At 40.5% G+C, this 25,998-nt stretch overlaps 1 protein-coding gene across 3 annotated transcripts in view; it reads right to left on the bottom strand.

The window, feature by feature from the left end:
- The window catches only part of SKAP2 (src kinase associated phosphoprotein 2), a 142,567-nt gene that overhangs the window by 33,810 nt on the left and 82,759 nt on the right, over positions 1–25,998 (bottom strand). For all 3 annotated transcript variants that reach the window (XM_025207419.1, XM_014521236.2, XM_014521235.2), the window contains 3 exons: positions 20,698–20,822; positions 19,702–19,765; positions 19,133–19,243 (listed from right to left, as the gene is read on the bottom strand). In XM_025207419.1, coding sequence (XP_025063204.1) covers positions 19,133–19,243; positions 19,702–19,765; positions 20,698–20,822 — 300 coding nt within the window. The remainder of the gene's footprint in view (positions 1–19,132; positions 19,244–19,701; positions 19,766–20,697; positions 20,823–25,998) is intronic.

Below are 25,998 nucleotides of genomic sequence, written 5' to 3'. Positions count from 1 at the left end.
AGGGGTGAAGAAAGGGGCAATGGGGGGGCAGCCTAAGGCCCCTGTGGTGAGGGAAGAGTGGGGCTGGGGCAGGCACTGCCCAGCCAGGGCGGGGTGCTGGACAGAGCTGCAGCTCATCCAGGGGGTGCGGGGGGTGGCGCTCACTGCTCTGTGCAACCTGGGAGAGCATGGCAGGAGAAGGGAGGGTGTACCCTGGATCTGTAGGGGTGGGGCAAGGCAGGCTGCCATTATGGGCTGGGGTGGCACTGGGCTCTTCCAGGTGGGGGCTGGGGCAGGCTGCACTCAGGGTGGCCAGTGGCAGCACTAGGAGGGGAAGCTGCAGCTACCCTAAAATTTGCTGTAGCCCCTCTCCCAGCACCACTACAGCCCTGGCCCAGCCCTCAGCCAGGAAGAGCTTGACGCTGCCCCAGCTGCAGCCCACAGTGGCAGCTTACCCTCACCCTGCATCAATCTGCCTATAAGCAGGCCTGGGCCCGGTTTGTGCCTGGATTGGGAGACTGCGTGGGAATCCCAGGTGCCTTATGCCGCCTGCCCTTTGTCACAAAAGCATTGGATGCAAGTGTCGCCGTGGATGTAGTCTTTCTGGACTTCAGCAAGGCCTTTGACCCTGTCGACCACCCCATCCTCATTAAAAAACTAGGTGACTGTGGCATTGATGCTTACACAGTCAGATGGATTGCAAATTGGCTATGGGGTCATGACCCGTCCACCACCACCCTCTGAGTATATTCGACCTCACTGTGGGGGCCTTGATCTGCCCCACCACATGCCCTTCTCTTTCCCCTCCCTTTCCACCACAGACTTACCAGCTCTCCGTGCTACTGGGCTGTGCTCCTCACTGTGTAAGTGTTATGCTGTGGCTGTGCATATGCACAGGCATTTATTGGTTAAATTAACTGTCTACATCAGGCTGATTTTTGATACACTCAATTTTCTTTATATCTGTGCCAATCCAATATCAGACTGATGCATCAGTAAACCTCTACTTCTGTGGTAAGGAGCTAAACCACATTAGTTTATCCTTCAACAAAAGAGGGCCAAGTCACTAAGGGTTTAGTTTTACTTAACAGGTATGAAGAGGAATACCGATAAATATGCAGTATTGGACATAATATAAGTTATTGCTCCCTTTAACTCACTGTAAGTTATTTATTTGCACATATTTGGGAGCATCCCATTTTGGGAGCCAGCAAATTCCTGAAATAGGATTTAGGTCTACAGACCAGCTGGTGCACTAAATCCAGCTTGCAGCACCAGTTCAGGGTGGGCACTACATGCAGCTTGTGCCTTGGACTGACCTGCAGGCACTGTGTGCCCTGGAGCAGGATGCACAGAGCCAGTCTGAGAAATGCTGCATGCAATGTGCAAGGCTGGAACCAGCAGCCATACTGCACAGTACGCAGAGCTGGTCCAGGCCACACACTTCACATGGCACCCACCCTGGACCAGTCCTGCATGCTGTGTGTTGTGTACACTGGTTCCAGCCTCACAGGCCACCTGTAGCGCATAGGACTGGAGGTAGGACATGGGGTGCGTGGTGCTGGTCTAAGACCCACAGGCTGGATGATAAGGCTCTGTGGGCCGCATCTTTGATGCCCCTGGTTTAATCAATCGTTTAGTCAAGTGAAGTAAGGAGCCTATCTTTGGATTTTTTTAAAGTTTATCTTTAATTACTAAGCAAAATGTAAACGAGTAGCTGAAATGTAGATACTGGATGGTTTTGCCAAATATTCATTGACTGCCAAAGAAATTTGAATCTACATATATCTTACCTGTGTGTGTTTCTGCCTGCACTGTGCCCACATATGAACTTTATAAAGAGTTAAATGAATTCATTACACCAATGAATTTATTTTTCAGTTGTGTAAAAATTCTCAGTTTTAATTAATGTGGTGGATATTAAAATACTAGAGTATATTTAAAGCGTTTTCTACATAAATAGATTTAGCAACCAAATATGTAAACAACTAAGCCTTATATTATAATGTAATATTAAAAAAGTCATTATACAGCATATATGGACTATATTTCAGTGGCTTAAACTTACATAATAAAGGAAAGAAAGTCTTTGTATGTCATGTAGTTTCCCATATACATTTATTAGCAGCAAGGTCTTAGTTTAAAAGCCAGTCCTGCAAGCAATATATTCCTAATTACGACAACGTGACATGACATAATATTTTCATACACAGCATCAGAATGAAAGCAGCTCGTTTAAACCACAAAATATCCCATAGTAATTTATGGGGTTAAAGTATTCAAATTTACAGGCTGTCCCTTTTCTGCATAAATTCAGTTCAGGAGTCGGAAGACTACAAGGGAAGTCATTTCAGCAGAGCTCACTTTAGTGAAAGGAAACACAATACAGTTGTTGTCATGTTTCCACAGGAAAAGTCTGGCTCCCAGATGCTTCTTTTATAACTGCTTTAAAAGTGTCTAAGCAACTGACGTTTCTGCATTCTCTACATTGATCACTGATGACACAATGACTACCCTCCCCTCCAAAAACAAACAAACAAACAAACAAACAAACAAACAAACAATATGCATTCTCTGGGCAACTCAGGTGGAGATACTATGCTCCCACATCAGTGCCCCTTTTAAATAGTTTAAAGTCAATATTGCCAAATCAAAGAACTGTATTAAAATCTTCTTTCTGACTTAACAAAATAAAATCACTGTAGTATTATACTTCATGATGCATTAGCAAAAAAAGAAAAAAACCCAGGAAAATCAGAACTGGCAAAAAATGAAAACTCAGAGATGAAGACTGTGTGCGAGTGGATGGTATATTTCTCGCAGACTGTTCTATGATGTGACAGTTTTCCCTGCTCTTCCCTAAACATTCCTGGATCTTCCCAAAGCAAATTGCAGAAGTAGAAGTCCTAAAATGCATTTATTTTATTTATCTAATGTCTGTCACAGCCCTTTCAAAAATGTTCAACCCAGGAAACGCAACATACAATAGTGAAGGTCAATTCACATTTTCAAATATAAATATACCCATTAATTGACTTTGCCACAAAAGTAAAATCAAAGACCTTCTATCCAGTCATACCAGGAGACTCTACCTGATCAACTTCTAGTCTTCAGTCTCTCTGGCACAGAGATATTCAGGGACCACTGTATCAGTGGTGGAGGAAAGTAAATTCTTATGTAGTCCATGGTCTGTTGTTTGAACAGCTCAGTCATCTGGCAGTCTTAAGAGAATCACCCTCCAATGGTGGAATCATGAGAACAGCCCCTTGAAGGTAAAAATGTTGATCTCTAACAGAGAGAAATAATTTACTTCCAATCTCGTTCTACATAGTGGATCCAGAAAATGCCTAGATAATCCCATGATTATCAACAAAGCCATAAAATCCAGGGCTGATGCAGAAAAACAGTCTATTAAGTTCATTGGAGCCACTGTGTAATATTCAACCCTGGTACCATGTCATAAAGGTTCCTCACTTTTTTTTTTTTTTAAAGCAAGCTGAGATGGTTTGCTGCGAAAGTTTGTAGATTTTCAGATAATGTAATTTGGGAAGAGGCTTACCAGGAAACACACCTCTCATGCAAGGCTTAGGTTCTTCTAACCTGAGCTGGCAGAGCAGGATTATCTCTAGTTTGGGGAAGATGGGGAGGAGGGAAGAATGTGTGGGAAGAGCTCCACAGATGAGAGCTGGACATCTATATACACATTACATTGTTTGGAGGATTAATTTTCTTTGTATCATGTTTGCTGCCCTTGTAAAGGTGAGAACTCAAGAGGACAGATGAGGAATGATATTCTACAATGGACAAAGCCAGTTTGGCAAGAGGCTCAGGAGTACTGGCTTTGCTTTGGTAGATTTGATTCCTTATTGCAATATCATTAATTTATTCTGACCTTGTGCCTTTTTACTCATTAGGCCCATAAACGTGAGAGCTTAGAATGAACAGATAAATATGTATCTTAAAATATATAGCTCAAGATGGATTGATCTAATAGGCTGCAGGAGGCTCTTGCCTATTGGTTATGTTTTGCTTGGCTTACTTTTCTCATTTTTAGCGGGGGGAAAGAGATGGAGGAGGGTGGAAGTGGTATAAGGACTTATGAGGATAAAAGGCCCATTGGGAGAGAGAAGATTTATGTTGGGAGAATTTCTATTGATAGTTTTTCAAGGCTGGGGAAATCTGTAGAGGTATTTATATCTATAGTACTAGCATGCATAAGATGGATTTTCTGGCATGACCTGATGATTCTTATTTGACCAGTCAGCTGTGCTAACTGCATCCCTTTGATGCCCATCTTATGGCATCTAGGAAGAATGAACAATGATAACCTGAAACAACAAATAAGAAGCAAACAATGCTTTAATTGAACACCTGCATCCAACGGTATTAACTGTGTGATCTTACAGGCCTTTGTCACAAATTCAGGGAATAATGGCTCCAAGACATGACTAAATATTCATACTCTGCTCCAACAGTGATAGCCAGAGTGCAAGAATTGGCCCAACCTGCTCATTTCATAAAATGTATGTATAATCAACATCTTACTATGACCTATTAAACTAAAAATAGTCATTTTCTTTGATTAATCAGCTGTCTCGCTTATTTTGACTGCTTTACTTTACAATTACTGAATTGCTTCTTAATTAGATATGGATAGTGCTACCATGGAAAAGCCTCTTTGCTTTCATAAGGAAAACTCGGGGCACACAACCCACTGAAGACATGCACACAAACAAAAGTGTTGTTAATATTTAACATGAAACCAGCTGTCAAAAATTTAGTCAACAGTGAAAAAGCTATGATACAAGTAAAATTACTTTGTGTGATTTTGTCTCTCTAGGATGACAAGCTTCTCTGAGATGGGATTCTCTCTCTTAATAACAAACAACTTCTGTCACATAGTGTTCACATCATATTGGTTTTACTAATCAATAGTGTTAAAAGTGGTTTAATGTTGGTGCAGTAAAAAGAATGATTGATCAGTACTGGTAATAAATATCTTATTGCAATAAAAAGTGATTGTGTGTGAATGTAATTCTTGTTAATTTGTGTTGAAAGATTTTCTTAAATATAAAGTTGCATGATTTGAAATAGCTTCCTTTTTGATATGCACAGCTAAACTTTCAGATATGAAGAAAACAAGCTTGAATGCCCCCAAAACATATAATGTAAATGTTGTTCATAATGTTTATTATTATAATTATTATTACTCTGAAATCAGAGTATACAATTTAGCCTTCAAACTAATCACATGTATGTGTACAATAAACACCGTCCTTCCTTCATGAACTTGCATAACTTGGCATGAAAGTTGTTTAGGAGTTCAGGCCATGTAGTACTTTTTCAGACATGAAAGTGACTGAAGCTCATGGGAATTTTGTATGTGATTCAATGAGAAAAGAAAAATTAACTCAGCAATGTGTCACAATGAGAAAACAGGAAAAGAAGGAACCCTGAGAGATTACCTTGTTCATCCCCTGCTCCACCGGCTCTCAACCAGGGTCCTATGGCACCCTGGGATGCTGCAAAACCCTGTCATGGGTTCCACTGTAACCTGGTTACAGTGCATGGGTAGTTACCCATGCAGCGCATGCACAGCGCATGCACAGTCAAATCCGGAAAGGCTGCAGCACAAGTACACACTCCTGCCCGCATTAGAACCTGGCCCTGCTGTAATACTTGGTCTGACCCCACATAGCATCTCCCAGAAGCAGGTGCACAGAGCAAGTGGAACTGTCTCAGGCACCTTGTTCTAAGAGGAGTGGGGGGCCCAGGCAAGAAAGGGCTGTAGCAGATCATCTTAATGCAGGCAGGAGTGCAGCCCTTTCCAACCTGGTTGCACATGAGGCAACTCCAGCTGCCTACAGCAGCATCCTACTTGAGAACCACAGCAATAAGCTGTCCCTGTGGTGAAGGAGGAAGTGGGGCCGAGACTGGGAGTGGGGCAGGGTGCGGGATAGAGCTATGGCTCGTCCAGGGGGCACAAGGGGGGGGCAGTTCCCACCACTGCATGCACCCCGGAAGGGCATGGGGGGAGGTTCCCGCCACTGCACACACCCTGGGACAGCATGGGGGGCACATGCCCCCCAGATCTGTATGGGGTGGGGTGGGCTGCTGCTGTGAGCTGGGGCCAGGGCAGCGGCAAGCTCTTCCCAGTGGCCACCCCAAAATTTGCTGTAGCCCCCCCATCCCCCAGGACCACCACCCACCCCACCCCGAGTGCAGACCAGCCCAGCCCCCACCAGGAAGAGCCCAGCACCACCCCAGCCCCAGCCTCAGCCTGCAGCAGCAGACCATCCTGCCCTAAGCAGATCTGGGCGCACCCCCCCATGCCCTCCTGGGGTGCACACAGTGGCAGTAGCTGCCACCCCCCGCCCGTGCCCCTACCAGACAAGGTGTGGCTCCATCCCATGCCCCACTCCACCCCAGCTGGGCAGCACCTGACCCTGGCCCAGTTCATGGATGACACCAAGTTATAGGGAAGCATGGTCACACTTGAAGATAGGCTACAGTTACAGGCGGACCTGGACAGGGTAGTTGGGCAGAGTGGAATCTGATGAAGTTCAATGTCGAGAAATGTAAAGTACTCCACCTTGGGATGAGCAACCACCAACACAACTACAGGCTTGGCAGCACCAAACTGACTAGCACAACGAATGAAAGGGACCTAAAGGTAATAACAGACCACAGCATGAATATACTCGGAGAGCTTGACGCTGCCCCAGCCACAACCCACAGTGGCAGCCCGCCCCATGCCGTGCAGATCTGGGGGGCACATGCCCCCCATGCCGTCCCAGGGTGTGTGCAGTGGCAGGAACTGCCCCCCATGCCCTTCCGGGGTGCGTGCAGTGCGATGCTGTAACCAGCAGGGCAAATAATACTCTGGCATGCATCAATCAATGCATCTGCAGCAAAACCAAGGAGGCGATTCTTCCGCTCTACTTAACACAGTTGAGGCCACAGCTGGAGTCCTGCATCCAGTTCTGGGTACCACACTTTAACAAGGACATGGACAAGCTTGAAAGAGTCCAAAGGACAGCCACCCGTATGATCAGTCTTAAAAGGCAAGCCATACGAGGAAAGGCTGAGGGATCTGGGACTCTTCAGCCTGAGGAAAAGAAGGCTGAGAGGGAACCTGGTAGCAGCTTACCACTACACTAGGGAAGTACATCAAGGGCTTGCTGAGCAACTGTTTACCAGGGCACCCAAGGGGAGAACCAGGAGTAATGGCCACAAACTCCTGGAAGATAGATTCAGGCTCAACATTAGGAAAAACTTCTTCAGTCAGGGTGTCCAGACTGTGGAATAAGCTCCCTCCAGAGGTGGTGCAATCACCTACCCTGGAAATCTTCAAGAGAAGAATAGACAGTCACCTTGCTGGGGTCACCTGACCCCCAGTTATCTTTCCTGCTTGGTGCAGGGGGCTGGACCCAATGATGTTCTGAGGTCCCTTCCGGCCTTACAATCTATGAATACTCCAGGTGCAACCTGACTAGTGCTGAAGGAGGAATACTTCCCTGTCTCATAGAGGATACCCCTGATTATACAGCCTAGTATAGTATTTATTGTCTTCTCTTTTCTTGTGTAACAGTATGACATCAACAATTCATACTTATTTGTTGTCTAAAATAATTCCCAGATTATTAGAGAAGTCTGCAAAGCTTCTAGCTAGCCAGTTGTTCCCCATTTTGTATTTGTGCAGCTAATTAATCCTACCTAAATGTAGGATTTGCATTTGTTGCAACTGAATTTCATTCCCTTTATTTCAGCCCATTTCTCCATGACCATTTTTAATTCCAGTACTGTCACCTAAACCCTCCCAACTTGGTCTCACCTGCAAATTTAATATGCATATGCTCAACCTCATTGTGCAAGTCATTAAAGAAAACACTGAATGGTTCTGGACCCAGGGCAGACCCCACAGAACCTCTCTTGATGCATCCTTCCGGTGTGAAAGTCATTAATCTCAACTAAGGAGGGTTTTCCAATTAGCTATCTACGCACTTCTAGTAGTTTCCTGTAGATCATATTTCCCTTATAAGGTATCAATATGTGGGGCAGTGCCATAGTGTCATTAATTAACTGCAGGAGTCTGTAACAGCACGTTGGATTCAGCAGTCATTATAGAATACCGGTCCCCCAGAAGACTTAACAGAAATGTAGGTCATTTACCCTACTGACAAAACTCAGGCTTGGAAGTCAAACTTTGGAAGCATTCATATAACCTGGTTGAAAACAAAGCATTACAGGGCACTAGCGAAGTAAAAAAGAAAAGCAGATACAATCTGGAGTTGATATCAAGAAGGACTATTACAGCCACTGCTGTGTTTTGGAGTGAAAATAAGCCATGTGAAGGATGGACCTACCAGACTGGTCCTTCACTGGTCAGAATCAGAGTTACTTGGCTGGACATGCGTATATTCTTGATTTTACACAAAGTTGACAGACACAGATTGTGTGTAACAAAGTGCCTATGCAATGTGGCTGACTGTTTTTTACAGCAGCAGCAGACTACTATGTACTATGTTTTTGGGGGATGAAGCTTTGGTGGGGGGGGGGGTAAAGTTAAGTAATAGCCAAATAACAAATTTGGGAACAGCCAAATAGCAAGGTCAGATGTGCAGGAAGGTATGCAGACTCTAACTCCAACAGTCACAAGTTTTGTGGCATATGTTAAAACTCCAATTACTGCTGAATTCAGACTTGGGACACACATCTGACAAAGGCTAGTTTGAACCTCAAAAAGCATTTCACTGGGAACATTTTTAAAAATGGAAACCCCCCAGGGGAACTTTATAGGCATGTGACAGATCATGAAGTCTACTGCTAGATGACATTTTGTAAGAGTCTTACAAAATTAGTAAGTGTAGCTATCTGTGAACTCTCCTTTCTACCAAGCGGCCCAACAGTTTAGGTTTTCTACTTCTTCTGAGCCAAGCTGAAAGGAGGGAGTAAGAAGATCCATTATTGACCCCATTATCCTATTACAAGAGAAAGTAAAGTTAAATAAAAGATGATAGCAGATGATATTTTATGCCATATTAGGATCTAACTTAAGAGCCTGCCAAGAAAGTATAAAACCAAGACACCAGGTTCATTTTTTGAATGGCTTTCAACACAAAAGTCATTTGAATTCTAATTCATAAGTCATGTATATCCACCAGCATTCCACATTAGCTAGTAAACACAGATATGCTCCCAGAAAGCCCATTTGAAAGGGTTAAAAACTTCTCATGAAAATACTGACAAATATTAAGTGTCAAATAACTCAGATGTGCTCAGCTCCAAACCACTGTAACATTTAGAATTCAGACATATACACACACAGGATAACAAAGCTACTGTGTCACATATTCTCTAATATACATCAAAGATATTCTAGACACAAGATACATGCATGTACTAGCAAATGATGGATTCCTAAACAAGCTCACATGCATTACAAATTTAAAAAAAAAAATCTTTCTGTTCTCTAGCTGTCAATACCTAATTTACTTGTGCTTCTTGCTGCTTCTGTATATTTGGTATGGCTCTGAGCCATAATATGACTAACTCTTCTCTTCCTTTTTTCTTGGTACCGATCTATATAATGACAAATTTTACTGTTTGGCTATAACAAAATACTTTGAAAAATCTGTGCAAAGAAGCAATGGTGCAAAATCTTGTTATCCTTTTTTTAAGCTGTTCTAGATGTCATCTCAATTTCCTTCTAAAGATCTATTTTTAAAAGTTTATTCTGAAATAGTGAACTGTTTTCAATATTGTTTTAAATCTCACAATCAACTGTAATGTTGAGGATGATAGTTATCTTACAGTCACCATTTTCATCTTCAGATCTCTCACCCACAGCCTGATTTTTATCTAGAAACTACTTTAGTCACTGCTGAAATACAAGCACTTCTGAAAAGAAATCTAACAAAAATCTAATAGTCCAATAGTACATAAGCAGTACATACAATACTTGCAAACAAAAAGAAGAAACTCAATCATTTGAAAACAAAAGGAACTGAGCTAGGTAAAATGAATGTATATACTGGAAATGGAATCTATCCAATGTACCTGGTTAACAAGCTACTATTACAAATAATGCTATAATTTGTAGGAGCATGTCTTTGCAGACTGACCCAGCAGGCTCCTCACAGATCGTTAGGTACCAACAAGTGAAATCACAGCCTCTTTCATTCTGTCTTTCTGATTTTGGGGGTTGGTTGCCCAGTTGTAGCCCATGGTTGCTATTTTTGACATTAACCTCTACATTTTCAAAACAGCATACAGGATTTTAGCCACATGTCTCTTATCAAAAATTAACAGAGGTCACGCAACTAAACCATAGCACTGTACCCTGAAAACTTCTGAAAAGATGGTGTTCATTTATTGCTGGCATAGTGAAACACTTACTGTAGGTGCTAAGGTGTCAATGCATGCTGCAGCAGAACAGACATACAAACAAAAGACTCCAGGGGAAGATTCATCAAATGACAAACCAGCCTCTCTTTTACAGTCCTTGTTCTGCTGTTATGACTTGCTACTTCTCAAATGCAGATAAAGCATAGGTCATATTTTTATTCAGATTTCTTCACGGGGACATATAGCACAATAACACATCAGCAAAACTTATTTCCTTGAGATCCTGGCAGTTCTACATCTGTAGAGGCAAACTGTAATAAGAGTTATCATGCTTCAGCCACTTCCTAGACAGGTTAACCAGAGACACCAACTTTTATGAATACACCCAGGCTTAAAATAATGACTAAAAGGAGAGGGCAAGTGTGGCATTTCTTACTCCTATGAAATGTCATATATTGGTACAATAATAATAGTTTCATTTTAAAATAGTCAAATGCTTCTTATCTAAATGGATCCAATAATACTATTAAACATATCCAAAATGAAACTCATGACATTTTTATATAAGACAGTTCATCTAAAGTAATGCAAGTCAGGGAGAAAAATAGCTCCCTTTCTCCAACCCTCCCAAAAAATTGTAAGAGCCTCAAATGTCCCCGATGCTGTATCAAACTTAGATCTAAATATACTCATGATTTCTGTTGTTTCTATGGCATGTTGGGGGTTTTTGAACAACAATTTAAACAGCTGACACGTAATTTTGATCAAAAGGCATTTATTTTAGAATTTGTGAAGAAAGACTAGTTTTAAGGTCACTTTCTTATCCAAAAAAGGTATTATGGCAATATGCCATAGTTTTTAAACTTGGGAATTCAGTATTTGCAAAAAAACTCATAGCAGAAATTAAGTGACTTATAAAATGTGTTTAAGGTCCTGACTACAATACAAAATGGAACTATTAGCTGAATTCTTGGGTCTGGCCAAGGTATAGGTGGCACAGGACTCCTGTGGGAGGCAAGAGAAAAAAGTTAACTTTCCAGTCTTGTAATCGTGGCCCAACCATACAAATTCAACCAATACAAAAAAATAAAGGAGCCCTTAGGCTTCCGTAAATGATACTGGTTCAAATGACACTCTGTTGGGTGAGGAGCACTGGAGCTAGCTCTGTTCCCAGTGATTCCCAGCCCATCCAGAAGGCCCTGTGCTTCATGTGGTGGATTGGGAACAGGTGGCACAGGTCCAATTATACCACCTTTATGCCACTGAAGGGTTCCCCTAGGTCAGAAAAAAACCCTGTCTATGCTGGTAGGGCAGGCCCTCATCCTTTTTGTACCACAGGGGTGACACGGAGGGAAGCTAGGAATTCATAACCATGTTAAGGGAAACTGCACTGGCAACAGGCTCCCTGATGTGGCTGTACAGTAGCTGCAGCATAGACAGAGCCCAAAGGAAAAAGAAAAAGCCAAGATGCAATGGGAGATTCAGATAAAGATGCTATTTTAGATTAATCTCTCTCTCTCCTTTTGTGCAATGATGTTAGCATTTGTTGGTGCCGCAGAAGGGAGAGAACTGTTAGTTAAGATTTGAGTAAGGCAACAAAATTTGATACAAAGGCAACAGCATGAATCGAACACAGAAGCCATCTAAAAACAAAGCACCCAAATTCCCTAGTTAAATTAAAGCTAAGTCCCTGAGCACCAGTCCACTTAGCACAAGTCCTGTTAAAGCCAACAATATCTCCTCTTCTAATCATCAGCATGGGAAGTCAAAAACAAATATGAACTGTGCAAAAACAGATGACTCCTCCCATCATATAGAGCTTCCCTGATCCAAATATTTTGGGTTCCCTGGTATCTTTAGACAAAGATGCTTCCTGTAAGTTATAACCAATCACTAAAAATTATTTTAATTTTTCAAGGTTGTAATAATTTAGGTTTAAAATATTCAACTGTAAGCTACTGTATACATTTTTAATGTAAAAATATATAGAATTCATTAATTTTACAGGCTATCAACTGACTCCTTGAAGCACAGGGAGTTTTACAAACAAGTGGGGCTTTTGTTGGTGGCTGTTGGTTCAGGTTCTCTTTTAATATTCCTTTCTATTCAAATGAACTAAGCTTAGTTTACTGAAGGCAGCAAAAATAGTTCTCTCCTGCAAAATCCTGTAGAGAGCAACTGCAAGTTAGGAAGCCTTTGTCATTTGTGATGGTTATGACTATCTGATGAGCCACAGTATTTGTAAAACATAATTTTACTGTTCTGAGCCATAAAATGGTATCCTTGTTGTAAATATAAATTTGTAGATATTATTAAAGAAGGAAGTGGGTTAACAGATGAAAAGCTTAGTTTTCTTTTAGGTCCTGTACCCTTTCCAACCTCCTGCCAGCAGACCATACAAACTGAATTTCACTGAAGCTTTAAATGGGCTAATAGACTGTTACTATTCTGACTACTAGTTTGAAGCTATTCAGCTCCTGTCTAGAAATTCATTTTTAGGCATAATCTCCTGCTGAGAAAGAGAAATCTAAAGCAATATGATAGCAAGAAACCAGGACAATAAACTTTACTGATTTCTGTTACAAGTTTTTGCAAATACTGAACTCCAAAGTTTAAAAAACTATAATATATATTCCTATAATGTCCTTTCTGGATAAGAAAGTAACCTTAAAACCAGTCTCTCCAAGTATTCTAAAATAAATTATATTATGAAACAGATTAATGCTTTTTGGTCAAAATTACATGTCAACTGTTTAAACTGGTAATAAAAAAACCTCAACATGCCATAGAAACAGCAGAACTTATGAATATATTTATCCTATAATTTGCTGTTTCTTAGTTAAGACATAATAAAAACCCATCATCTGGTAGCTGCCCCTATCTATGAAGACTAAACTTAAAAAGGCATTAAATATTTCAGCCTTCTGGGAATCATCTAGAGCTAGGTAAAAGATCTATGGTTTCTTTGGTGCGTGCAATACTCTTACTAGTACCATGATCAAGTTTCTATTTTTATAGGATTCTTTTTTGAGTTTCAGCTTATTGAAGAGACTGCTATTTAACCAGGCTGGTCTCCTTTTGCAATGAAAGAATGGGAAGTGCATCAAGATAGCTTGCTCCTGTGCTATTAAAAAGAGCCTCTTTATGCTGAAAGACCCTTTTAGACTGGACATAAAGAAAAACTTCTTTACTGTCCAGGTCTCCAGAGTCTGGAATAGACTCCCTCCAGAAGTGGTGCACCACTGCAAAAGGAGACCAGCCTGGTTAGACAACAATCTCTTCAATTTGCTGGACTGGTTGTACACTACTGCATTGTCCCTCCCAGCAGATACCTGATAATTAAAGTCCCCCATGAGAACCAAGTCCAGAGATTTGGAAGCTTCTGGCATCTTTTTGCGGAAAGCAACCATATTCTCCTGTTTGGTGGCCTGTAGATGTCCTAACTGTCCTATATTCTCCCTAAGTATTCCAGTCATGTGAACTATCCCACCACATTTCTGTAATCCTAATTACATCATAATTATGCAATTGTACTAGGACCTCCAATTCTTCCTATTTCTTCCCCATGCTTCTTGCAGTACTGTAGTGTATAAACATTTTAGGTACTTAACTGTCCTATATTCTCCCTGAGAACACTGCTAAGGTTTCTGCTATTGCTTTCCCTTATGAAGTTCTTATCCAGGTCTCCTAGCACTTTGCTAACCCCTGGCTTTTGTCTCCACTCCTTGGTGAGCTCCCTTCTCACTAGGTTAGCAAGCCCATAAGCAAAGACACTCTTTTCACTCTTCATCAGCTGGACCCCAACTTTTCCCAGCTGTCAATCTTCTTGGAACACCCTGTGGTCAAAGAAGCCAAAGCCCTGCTGGTGACACCATCTATGCAGCCATATGTTGACCTCCAGGATGCATCTGCTCCTATCCGGGACTTTACGTTAACTGGAAGGATAGGTAAGAATACTGTCCTGGCCCCTGTCCCTTCCACTGTTGAGCACAGATCCATGCACCAGATCCAAGGCTCCCCTTGGCAGTATCATTAATGGATGAGCAGCATGGGATAGTAGTCAGATAAACCTTGGCCACCTTTCCATGATGTCTCAGATACAGGCTCCTAGCAGGCAGAAGAACTCCCAAGCCACCAGGTCAAGCTGGTAGATGAATATCTCTGTGCCCTACAGGAAGGGGTCGCCAACCACCACCATCTTCCCAACTCTAGGGGTGCATGGCTTGGCCTCCCCTGCCACTGAAGTGGGTTACTTCTCATCCAATGCCAGGATGATCTAAAAAGGATTCTTCTCCACAGCTCAGTTAAGAAGGTAAGTTCAAAGATCCTTCACTGTCTTCCTCAGTTTTACTGGCCAACAATACTGGTGCTGAACTCTAGCCTAAGCAAGAATAAGGAAAGGTTTCTTCTCTTGGCTCGGTATAAGGAAAAGGACAGAATATTTATCTACTATAGGAGACTGAACAGAAGTGCTCAAAAGACTAAGAATACACAATCAGCCACACCAAAACTAAGCAGAGCAACAACTCTACTGGTGAACAATTATGCAAACCCCAAATAAGGCCTAACTGTTATTTCAACAATACTCATTTAGCTGACAAGCTCCAATACTCATTATATTTAGAAAATGTATTGTTCAATTCTGTCTTTGAACTACTCTACAGGGGACAAATTCAAGACAAACTTCCAATAATTAGATTCTATACCTGGAAAATTATAACAAATTTATAAGTTTTCCATATACAGAATCTAATTGGTGGGGGGAAGGGAAGGGCTTCCTATAATTAGGGTTGTCTTCTATTTGAGTGAATACAGTAATGCTGAATTCAACAAAATAACACAAAGATAACTAGTTCTTGAACATGCAACTACTGCATTTTTGGTGGCCAAACAAATACTGGGAGGAGATAAGGGTAGGAACAGGAAGAACTAAAAGAAAGAGGACTTTTACCCCTATAACTAAAGTCCTGGTGGACATTACATTTATCGTCTGATTCATGCATTAACTGTTGTAAATTGTAACATTTTCAGCATAATTTATCATGTAATGAAAATGGTGAACCAGCCTCTGAGATGTTCCTCATTAAATGAGGGACATCTTTGTGGCTTGTGTGTATCCCCCCCTTAATCTGAATACGTGGTACGTTACACTGAGTGACAGGGCTCTACTAGGTCCTCCAATACCCCAGAGTACACTGCTCTCTCTCACTGCCCCACCAGTGCTGTCAAGTGCAGCCTGAAGCTGCTTGTAAGGGGGTGGGGCATACTCTCCCCCCTCTCACCACAGAAGGCAAACTTGCAGCTCCAGCTGCTACCCTGGGTCCAAACCAGTGAGTTACAGTCTGTGGAAGGAGAATGTCCCTTGTACAAAACTGGGATGACCAGCTGATTAGTGCAAAAGAGGACCATTCCCTGGGGCTTCACACCTCTCCCTGGGGACAACTCCAGCATCCTGGGCTGCAGGCAGGATCTTTATGGTTCTCAGCACACCAGGCAGTGGTGTTCCCAAATACTGGGTGGCAGGTATCAGGAACTTTAATGCTCACTGACAGGCTTCCTTGTGGGCAGGGGGAGCCATAGAGAAGTCTTCTACCATTCTGTCTGGAAACCATGCCTTTGTCATGCTCCAATCAGGGGGGCTTTGAATGTGTGGCAACTTAAAGTTCCTTTTTTTGTGCTACAAACACTGTAGCTCAACAAAAATAATGTCTAAATACAGTATAACTAATACTAAAAACACATTTTTGCAGAGGCACAGGATGGAAACAACATCTATCTGCACTGTTTGAACCCAGTTCAGGTAACTGCTGGCTTGGAGACAGTTTGTTATTTATTACAGTAGAGCACTTAACAGCCACAGTAGTTGAGATCAACCCACAAGCAGATATGAAGACAGGTGGTTGACTGGTAACTGTATACTGAAAAGATTACCTCTGCTTACTGAAGTAGCAAAACTGCTGCATTTGTAACCCCATTTCATTCAGGGTTGTATTTACAGAGATTTACCTCTTCATTCTCATAATGAGCTAAACGTTATAGTTAGGGACCTATTTAAATTGCAGCGAGACAAAGGTTTTTCATGGTCGGCTTATGTTGCACAGAGCTGATTTTGCAGGCATTTTACAGTGGTCCCGCCCCTCACCACTGATTGGCAGAGGGTCTCTGGTGGCCCCATCCCTTGCTGTTGATTGGCTGAGAGGCAAAAACTGCATAATTAAATAGCAAATTATGTAGCAATATCATACACATTTCATATCATTACCATATTAGTATAAATCCAAGTATTAAATTTAAGTCTAAGTCTTTATATTCCAGTAAAGTACTTTGAGAGGTGAGGGGCGAGGGTCAATTCCACAGGAAATTGTGGCCAACATAATTTTTCACAGCCATCGGTCCCTAGTTATAGTGTGACAGCTAATGTGCCCTCCTGAGCAGCCTCTTCCCTCACCTCTTTAAAAACAGTTAAAAAAAGGAACTGCACTACAGAAACAACATGTAAAATGTGACCGATTGGACATGAAGCTGATTGCTGTACATCTGTTCAGTGTTCTACCATGTCTGTATTTGCATAATGCCTAGAGATCACAACTGAAATCAGATGCCATTGTATACGAAACTATATGAAAGCAAAGTAAGAGACAGGCCTTGTCCTATAAAAGTAAGGGTTCCCAACCCCCCAAAGTAAGAGACAGGCCTTGTCCTATAAAACAAAGGGTTCCCACCCCCCAGGCTGCAGCCTGGTACCAAGCCGTGAAGGACTGGCTGCCAGTCCTCAGGACGGTTGGCTGCTGCGGACTGGAAGTGGCCGCAGACCAACAAACTGTGGACTGGAAGTGACCAGCATACTATGGACAGGCAGCCTGCCTGCAGCGGTCACGGCTGGTCCAGTTTGCCAGTACACAGTCACTTCCGGTCCAGGGTTTGCTGGTCCTCAGCATAAAAAGGTTGGGAACCCCCTGCTATGGAGGTTAAAAATTAAACAGACAAGATAGTATTTTTCTTCTCCTGCCCTTTATCTGTTAACCCTGAACTTAACTAAGCTCAGTAAACTGAAGCATAAAAGTTACAGTATGCAAGATGCCCAGAGTTATGAGGAAAGCCAGTAGTTGAGCTGGAAACTGATCCAAGACCTCCTAAAGTCCAAACCATTAATAGACTATTCTTCTGATATTTGCTGTTCTGCTGCTTTTTTGGCAGGTCAGGTAATTTAGGAGACAAACGTTATTGGAAAACTGATGTAAAAGTGTCAATATTTCTAAACACTCCCAGCTATGAGGATGTAGTTCAGCAATATTGTGAACAGGAAACTCTTAAAGGGAACTTAAATTTGATAACTCCTGATTCTCATCACATTTTTCAGTTTCATTCATTCAAGCTGGCTGTCACCACCATTTACTGGATTGAGGCAGCCATGTGAACTTGTGAATGAAACATCCCCTTTATTGAGTTTACTTCAGGCACAACGTAAGTGAAAATGCACTGCTTGTTAGTATAAACGAATATGAAGAATCATCTCCTGTAAGATACTAAATATACAAAATGCAATCCAAGGGTTACCCAAACATGTCGGGATTAGCCTCTCATTTAGACTAAAGTTTTTTAGCCCTATGGTTTGGGACTTTATACCCACTGAAGACTGTCTTCAGCCTGTGAGGCAACTTGCATACAAAAAAAAAAAAAATCTCACATGAATAAAGGATATACTCCTAGGCCAAAGTTGCAGTCACACAGATGGAAATCCATGGCCTTAATCATATCAGCAGACCACACTGTAGATCCTTCTTGAAAACGCAAAAGTTGTGCCAATTATTCTACAGTTGTAAAATCAATATTATCATCAGCTTCCACAATCATCTGCTCTTGTAGTTCACTGAAGCACACTTAATATTTTAATTAATAAGAAAACCAAACTTTCAACCATCGTGCTAATCAATAAAATATCCAACATGGAACAGATATGTGAAGGCAGCCTGTATCACATGTAGTTTTATTTTTATCTGCCAAGCTATTAGCTGATAGTAGTGTTGTCCCTGAACAGCAAGAGAAATGGAATTTTAAAAGCATTTTTTAATATGTAAAAGGATCAGGCATTGTCCTTTTGGCATAAATACACTATTTTTACACGTAACAGATTGAATAGCTCATTTTCAGAGCGCTTACTAAAATAGAAAGTATAGTCTTTCTTCAGATCTTACTGTATGGAATACTCCATGGCTTCTTGCCAACAGAAAATTTAGAGATTTACATCCAATTACCAAGAAGTGTAAACATTTGACCATGTCTGAAAATCCAGCGTAAGAAATCACTAGATAAATCAGATGCACGCTGGATGAAATGAAAGGAAACTAAGTCAAGACTCATGGTGCTTTTATTTACAGTTCATCACCAGAGATTTTCTAAACCAACACAATGTTCTGTTGCAGGGATTATGAAATCATGTACTAGGCAGCAGCTGATAACACATGGAATGTGTAGAGAACTTCTGCTTAATACAAATGCCAAAATGAAAAAAAAAAGATGGGTAAATCAGTGGAAAGAGCTGTATAAGTCAATTTTGTAATTAAAAAAATTGAGGCAAAGAAAAAGTTAATGAGCCCAAAGTCCCATAAGACCATTTTTACCACTGCTGCATGATTTTCATGCCTCTGATAAACAAGGCTGAAGTACCCTTATGCAGACCTTGTTAAGGAATTTTTTTTCAGCACCATGGTACTCAAGTTCTGTCAACTTACTTGGAGTCCATCACAATTATCATCTTAGAAACTGAGAAGAGGCATTACCCTCAAACATAAAATCTCAAATGTACCTGGAAGTTCTTCATAAATGCCTTCATCATCTATTGGTTCAGTGCTGACTTGTCCAACATCATCATATTCTTCTTCCACTTCCTCCTCAGGAATAATGCTAGATTCCAAATCTGTTTAATAGCCGTTGAGAAAGTCATCATTTATCAGAAGGGATGAAGAGTATACACACAGGACAATAGTCTTCAAAGAATGCTTTGATCTTTTCCTCTGCTTACTAACATGTAAAAAGCAAGTTGCTACTGACATTTGGGTTACATATAACTCTTGTAAAAGGAAAATACATTAAGTATTTCTGTTTTCAGGTCTCGTGAAAGATCTTTTATGACAGTTTCATTTTCTTCAGTTGGAGTATAAGGGGTGTTCATCTTTCACGTATTGTTGAAAATGTTTATGTTCATATGGATTCATCAAGCAGTAAACTGACAAAACTATCAACAAGGGCTTTTGAAGGCCTACAATATACCTGAGGTGAAAAGTACACTGAAAACAATGCAATATCTCTCATTAAAATAAAGTTATTTTTAAATGGAATTAAAGACAAAAAATATTGTTTCATTAGCTGACTTACCTTGAATTATAAATTTGACTTGCTGTACCCATTCTTCTGCTTCTTTGGTAGTAGCTGCTGTAAACTGTAAGAAGCAGAATATTTGTAAATAGGAGTAATAATAATAAAATGAAAGTAATGATAATAAAAATGTAACCACTACCACATTAGTAATGGAAGGAACGTAGCATTCTTGTCACTTCCTCAAAGAACCATTAGTAATTCTTTTCATGTCTTCTAGTACTTTTCTTGCAAGGATGCTTCTTATAATGTACAGTTAATTTTGACAAATTTACGTAATTGAAGCAGAGGATGATGGATTTGAAACTCTGATCAGCAGCTGGCAGCTGTGCAGAAAAAAGCTGCTTCTCTTCATCAATGTCAAAGCCAGAACTGATGAACAAAATTTGCCCTTGACAATTAGAAGACACCCATGAATTTCTTTAGACTGCTGGATACAGTTTTCTTAAAAATGTTCTTGTCAGATTCCAACACACTACCTGACAACTTAATTAACTGGCTTTCAACTGCAATCTCAGATATTTAAAACTTATTAAACTTACATTCCATATTGATGTCTAGCTGATAGATCTTTGAATTGCATAGCTGATGTGTGCTTTTACCTTGATTTCCCTTCCAAAGCCCTAAGCAATACAATATGTATTTAAACTCAGATATGTTTTGTTTGATAATTCCACTTTTGTTGTAATTTAATTCATCCAACAAATCAGACAGACCTATTACATAATGGATATTAAAATGCTAACATTTAAGTGACTGATAGATAAAAATGATAGATTTGCTTGTTCTTGTCCAAAAAGATAGTATTTGAACTTAATCTGATTTTTTTTTTAGAATATATTTCCTATTATATGAAAGTACAGTGTAAGCAATCCAGGCTCTCTTTTTTTCATTAACGTGTCAGGGAACGTTGTTTTACTGAAATGTTAATGTCTCCATAACGGGAATCGTAACAGTTTTATCAATTTAATTTCAAGGCGACATAAAAAGTCTAACCTGATAAATGCGCTTATCAGGAGCCGAGATTTCAAAACAGCAATCTTTCTTTGCATCCTTTCGAAGGGTATTATTCATTCTGACGGTGTAGCCCTCTAAAGCAAATTCACCTTTCTGTTGTTTGTCTGTTGGAGATAAAAGCAAAGTTAGAACTTCATTTACAAGAGTGAATGCAAATAACCAAGCAGGTTATCTTTTACTCAGATTTTGTTTTCTATTTCATTAAAATTTTATTTTTGTTTTCTATTTCTATTTAGAAAGGGAGGTTTCTAGCAAAATGATTAGGTGATGCTTTTGGAGATAAAGCTTTATTTTAAAAGATGATATAAACTAAAGTATATTGTTAGGTAGGATACCTAAAGAATCCCACAGGGAGACATTTGCAGATGGTGGTCTTATTTAGTAAGAAGTGCATTTTATGACACTTCTATCTGGGGAAAACCAGGAACTGGAACTTGGAACTTGCAAGACAAGCTTACTATAAATCAGTGTCTCTTTCAGGTTCAGTAAACCAATGGGAAAACCTGTCTAGTTCAGAACTTGCTGAGTTCCTTGCTAAATTTACCACCATCTTCCCTCAAGAAGTAAACTTCACACTTGTTTTTGAGGAACTAGAAGTCTCTCTTTAAAATCTCTCACCCACTTTTGAATGTACCAACTTTGTACAAACTCCTCAATTAATTTAGGAACTCATCCAATATTTGCAGTATGTTCCAAACACATCCGCCTCCCAATATGATTGATGTTGAATCAGAAGCACTAAGAGAGCTAAACTCCATCACTGATGCATCACAAACAATTCTATAGCTCAGTCTGGTGGATTCTAAAGGGTCTAACTTATATAAAAAGAGCTTATTTATAGATCATTTTTCTGAAGATTGGGTGTTGCCCAAAACTGGCCAGAATTTAAAATGCATTGACTATTTACATCACAGTACCTCTGTGTTTCTTTTGGACAAAGCATATTCAGAGCAGGACCTCCACTTCATTTTATACATGTCAGCACGTTTTGGCTGATACTTAGAACAAATAAAAGCAACAAGTAACACTGAGATCCATAATCTCTACAGGCTGCACTGCTATATTCAAGACATGGATGACAGAAAGTTGCCATTTTGCTCACACCTAGGATGATAAACTGGGTACACTCAAGTAATACATATAGCATTAGGTATGGCCCTTTTAAAAGTAGGAAAAGTATTAATCGTTGAAAGGCATGAGCAATAAGCACACTTGAACAGGTGCCAAACATGACTTAGCTGTAATTACAAAATGGTCCCCACTGCTGATACCTGTCATTAGAAAGCAGTACATTTCCTAGAGGAGGAAAGCTTTAAGACACAACAGCTATCTGCAGAACTTTACAACATACCTGAAGAGTTTGTAAAAAGAAATTAATCTAGTTCACTTCCATCTATTCTCAGAGGATGAATTCATTTCAACTGTATAAAACCTGAACAATTGTTTCTTATTTAGCTGAACTGCCACCATGCCCTGAGAACTTGACTAGGTGAAATGCAAAGGCAGCTGCCTTATAGCAAAAGCCAAACACCCCCACCAACTTAGGCATAGAGCAGCAGCACAGCCTTATCACTGTGATCAAATCCCCCCCCACACCTCCTCTTATGCAATGGATTATAGGTAAACAGTTCCTTTGGTTCCCCTCTCAGTTCTCCCACACATCAATTCATGTAGACTCAGTGTGGTAATACTGCCACTTAATGCAGGAGGTGCACAGGCAGTCACCATACAGCCCCTCTGCTTGCAATTCATCATACATACAGTCCCAACTCTTTGTACTGCCCCACTTCTTTGGATTTTCTCCCAACACAAGTAAACAGCAAAGACAATCCTGTACAGATATATTAAGGAATAAAATCATGCTGCTTCTATTCTTTTTCCTGTTTCCACTAGCAAGTTTTACTATGTCTTCATTAACTGCTGTGACATAGCGCTAATAATTTATGTCTGTTCACTGCTCTACCCCCACCATACGTGCAAAATTCATGGAATTATATTAACGTACTAAGGCAGATACTAGAAATAACAACTTGCAAAAGGTTAACTAGGTCCCCTTTTAATGAAATCATTTCAGTCTAGAAATTTTATTGTTCATTCACTTTTGACCTCAGGGAAAAGATGAAGTGGAAAGCATTCATTTCTCACTCGCCCATGCGGGAAGTTTATCAAAACCCAAGAAGATAGCAGCATGCAGACAGAATAAACAAATACCAGGTTCAAAAGGTAAAACTGTTTTGTCAAGATAAAAATGAGGCAAGTTATTCAAATTTAGTGTCTTGGAATACTTCTGAGAAATCCTCTGTCATACTGACGATCCCTTTATATGGTAATACAGGTTTTCAGAGTTACTCTGGAATGATCTTCATGCTGGTACAAGTTCTTTCAAAGAGCATTACAATTAGAATACAAAGAATGCAATCTGTGGTGTGAAAACACAGCGACTGCTGCCCACCTTGCCTTAGATTCGTTTATTGCTTATATTATCTTTAGCTTATCTCTAAACGCACTCAATTCCAGTACTAATGATAATTACTTGTAGGTATCAACAAGAAAATATCCTATCCCCCTTACCATCAAATTCTTCCCTGTCCTTTAAAAAACAGACTCGCTACAGTATTGCAATTCTTTCTTCTAGTCATAAGTGCAGTATGGGGTTCTCAATAAGGCCCTAAACCTGCAAATGTGTATCACTTACCTAAATTTACACCATTCTGAACAAAGCAGACAGCTCAGAGACCCTGATGCAAAACCTTCTGAAGTCCATGGAAAGACCAAATGGCTTCAATAGGCTTTGGATCAGGCCCCTAGTGCAAAAAAAATTAACCATGTGCATAAATCTTTGCAGGTTCAGGGCCATAAGCAAGCAAATTTTATTTTTGTTTTCTGTTACAGTGGTGTTCATGCAGTTACCTGTTTATAGTAGAAATCTGCTGCTGGATACTTTAAGTTGTATTGTGGTGAAGAGATAAACAAGATTATTAATCTCAGACCTGAAGCTTTTTACTTAAGAGGTACATGCATTATTTAAGCACTTTATTAGACCAAGGGTCGGGAAAGGTATTAAGATTAACATGACCTATTGGATCGGTATGTTTTTGGCGAGCACACTGAGGTTAAAGAAAGGGGAAGATGGGGGGGTTGCAATGACAGAGCTCAGGTCACAGAAGAGTTGGCATTAGGACCCAGCTACTGCTGTCACTCCTCCCTACTCCAAGAACTCACTGGGAAAAAGTGGGAGCTGCTCAGTGTAGAATACTTGAGACCCAGAATTTATACCGTCTTCAGCTTTTACTCGCCTGAGACTTCAAGAAACTGCAATGGAGACAACTATCTAAAAGATACTCTTCAGGTTTCTAGCTTATATTTTACATATTAAAACACAGAGAAGAATATTACTGAGTCAGATTCCTGATGCACTGCGGTTGATACACTAAGTTACAAGTGGGCATGATGGAGATTTCTTCTATTTTGATGCCCAAACCCTTAAAGAAGTTAGCCACAAACTCAGGATAGCCTAAGGCAGCTCAAGCTGTACTTGGGATCAACAAGGTCTATAAACACATAGTCAGGGACAGAATGAAATTCAGAATTAACAAAAACATAAGTGTGACAAAGCGAAGATGAGTGTTGTTTTCCTGCTGTACCAGGAAAGTGTTAGGAATTAAAAAACAGAAAAATGTCACTATAAATCAATGATACATTCACACCTTGAATACTGTGCACAATTCTAGTTCCCCCCTCTTTAAAAGGATATACGGGTAGAAACAGTACAAAGGAGGGCAACAAAGATGAGGATGGCATGGAAAGGCTTCTACCCAAAAGAAACTAAATGGTCCAGGACTTTTCAGCTCAGAGGAAAAATGACTGAGGGAGGATATGCTAGAAGTCCATAAAAGAATTCATCAGATGGAGAAAGTAAATAGATATTTACTATGTATGATCTCTCAATACAAGAACTAATGGACATGAAATAACATTATTAGAAGGCAGATTTAAAACAAACAAAAGGAATCTGTTTTATTTCCCCCCACAGGCACAGTAGGTCATTAAATTAGTGGAACTCACTGTCACAAGATACTGGAAAGACTGACAGTTTAACCAGGTTCAAAAGAGGATTAGACAAATTCATGCTGGTCAGGTCCAACAGTGGGTGTTAAAAATGATAGTAGGTCTACATGCTCCAAATAAGGACTTCCCAGACTTCCAACTGATTAAAGCTGTAGGAAAGAGGGGCAAGAGACAGATCAGTCTGGCCCTGCATAAATATTCCTCTCCTTAGCATCCAGTCTCTTCCACTGAGAAAAAGTGGACATTTGGCTGGAGAGGGGCCTGTAATCTGATGTAGCAAGGGTAACCAACCTGCAGTATGCATTCCCCAAGTGACATGGGCAGCCTCTGTGTGTGGCACATGACAGACCAGGAAGGAAGAAGATAGAACAGTGGCATATAGGGCAGTATGCACAAAGCAGAACAGCAGATTAGGCAGGGTACACGGAGAAGGGAGCAGATGGCAGAGGAGCAGATGGGGCAGGAGAAAGGGAGCTGAGTGGGACTCATGGAGGATGCAGGGCATAATATTTATGGGCACATCTGCCAAAAAGCTTGGTTCCCACTGTGATATAGTATTACTTTTATTAGGTTTTTATGCCTGCTTTTCTTTGCAATAATTTGTAATGGACTAAGCTGTCAGTAGTAATTGAGACTTAAAATTAATACACCAACTTGAGGAATTCCTTCAAGCGCTAATTTGGTATTTGCTGAAGGAAAGCTTTGAATATGTTATTTCAATAAATATTGCAAAGACAGGCCTGAAAATCTTAAGAGATAAGATTGCAGACTCCTCAGGATTCAGAGGAGTTTAAAATTAATTGATTAAAATGTATTTGATTGACATTATAATGATTGTATACATAAAATTCCCATAAGCTTTAAAAGGAATTATATACAAGGACAGATTGCATGTTAGCCTTCAGTGGTGGTCACAAAGATGGAAAAACAAAGCAACAGAGGAGAGGCAGGAAGCAATAGAGTGAATTAGTTATTTACTAATGTGCATTAGACTACATTCAGTTGTATTATTTTATTTTAATAGGTTACTTCCTCCCAATTATTATAGCCAGTAATATCATTGTAACCCAGGGGTGGGCAATTATTTCAGCTGGAGGGCCGCTTAATGAGCTTTGGTGAGCTGTCAAGGACTGCAACAGTAGACCCACCCTTTGACAGGTGTCCTGCCCCCTGGCCACCATCTTGGAACTGGAAATCCTACCCCCTAACCTC

The sequence above is a fragment of the Alligator sinensis genome, unplaced genomic scaffold (assembly GCF_000455745.1).
Source record: "Alligator sinensis unplaced genomic scaffold, ASM45574v1 scaffold29_2, whole genome shotgun sequence".
NCBI classification, from domain to species: Eukaryota; Metazoa; Chordata; order Crocodylia; family Alligatoridae; genus Alligator; species Alligator sinensis.
The sequence above is the reverse complement of the archived record's forward strand: the minus strand, read 5'-3'. Positions and strand labels throughout refer to the sequence as shown.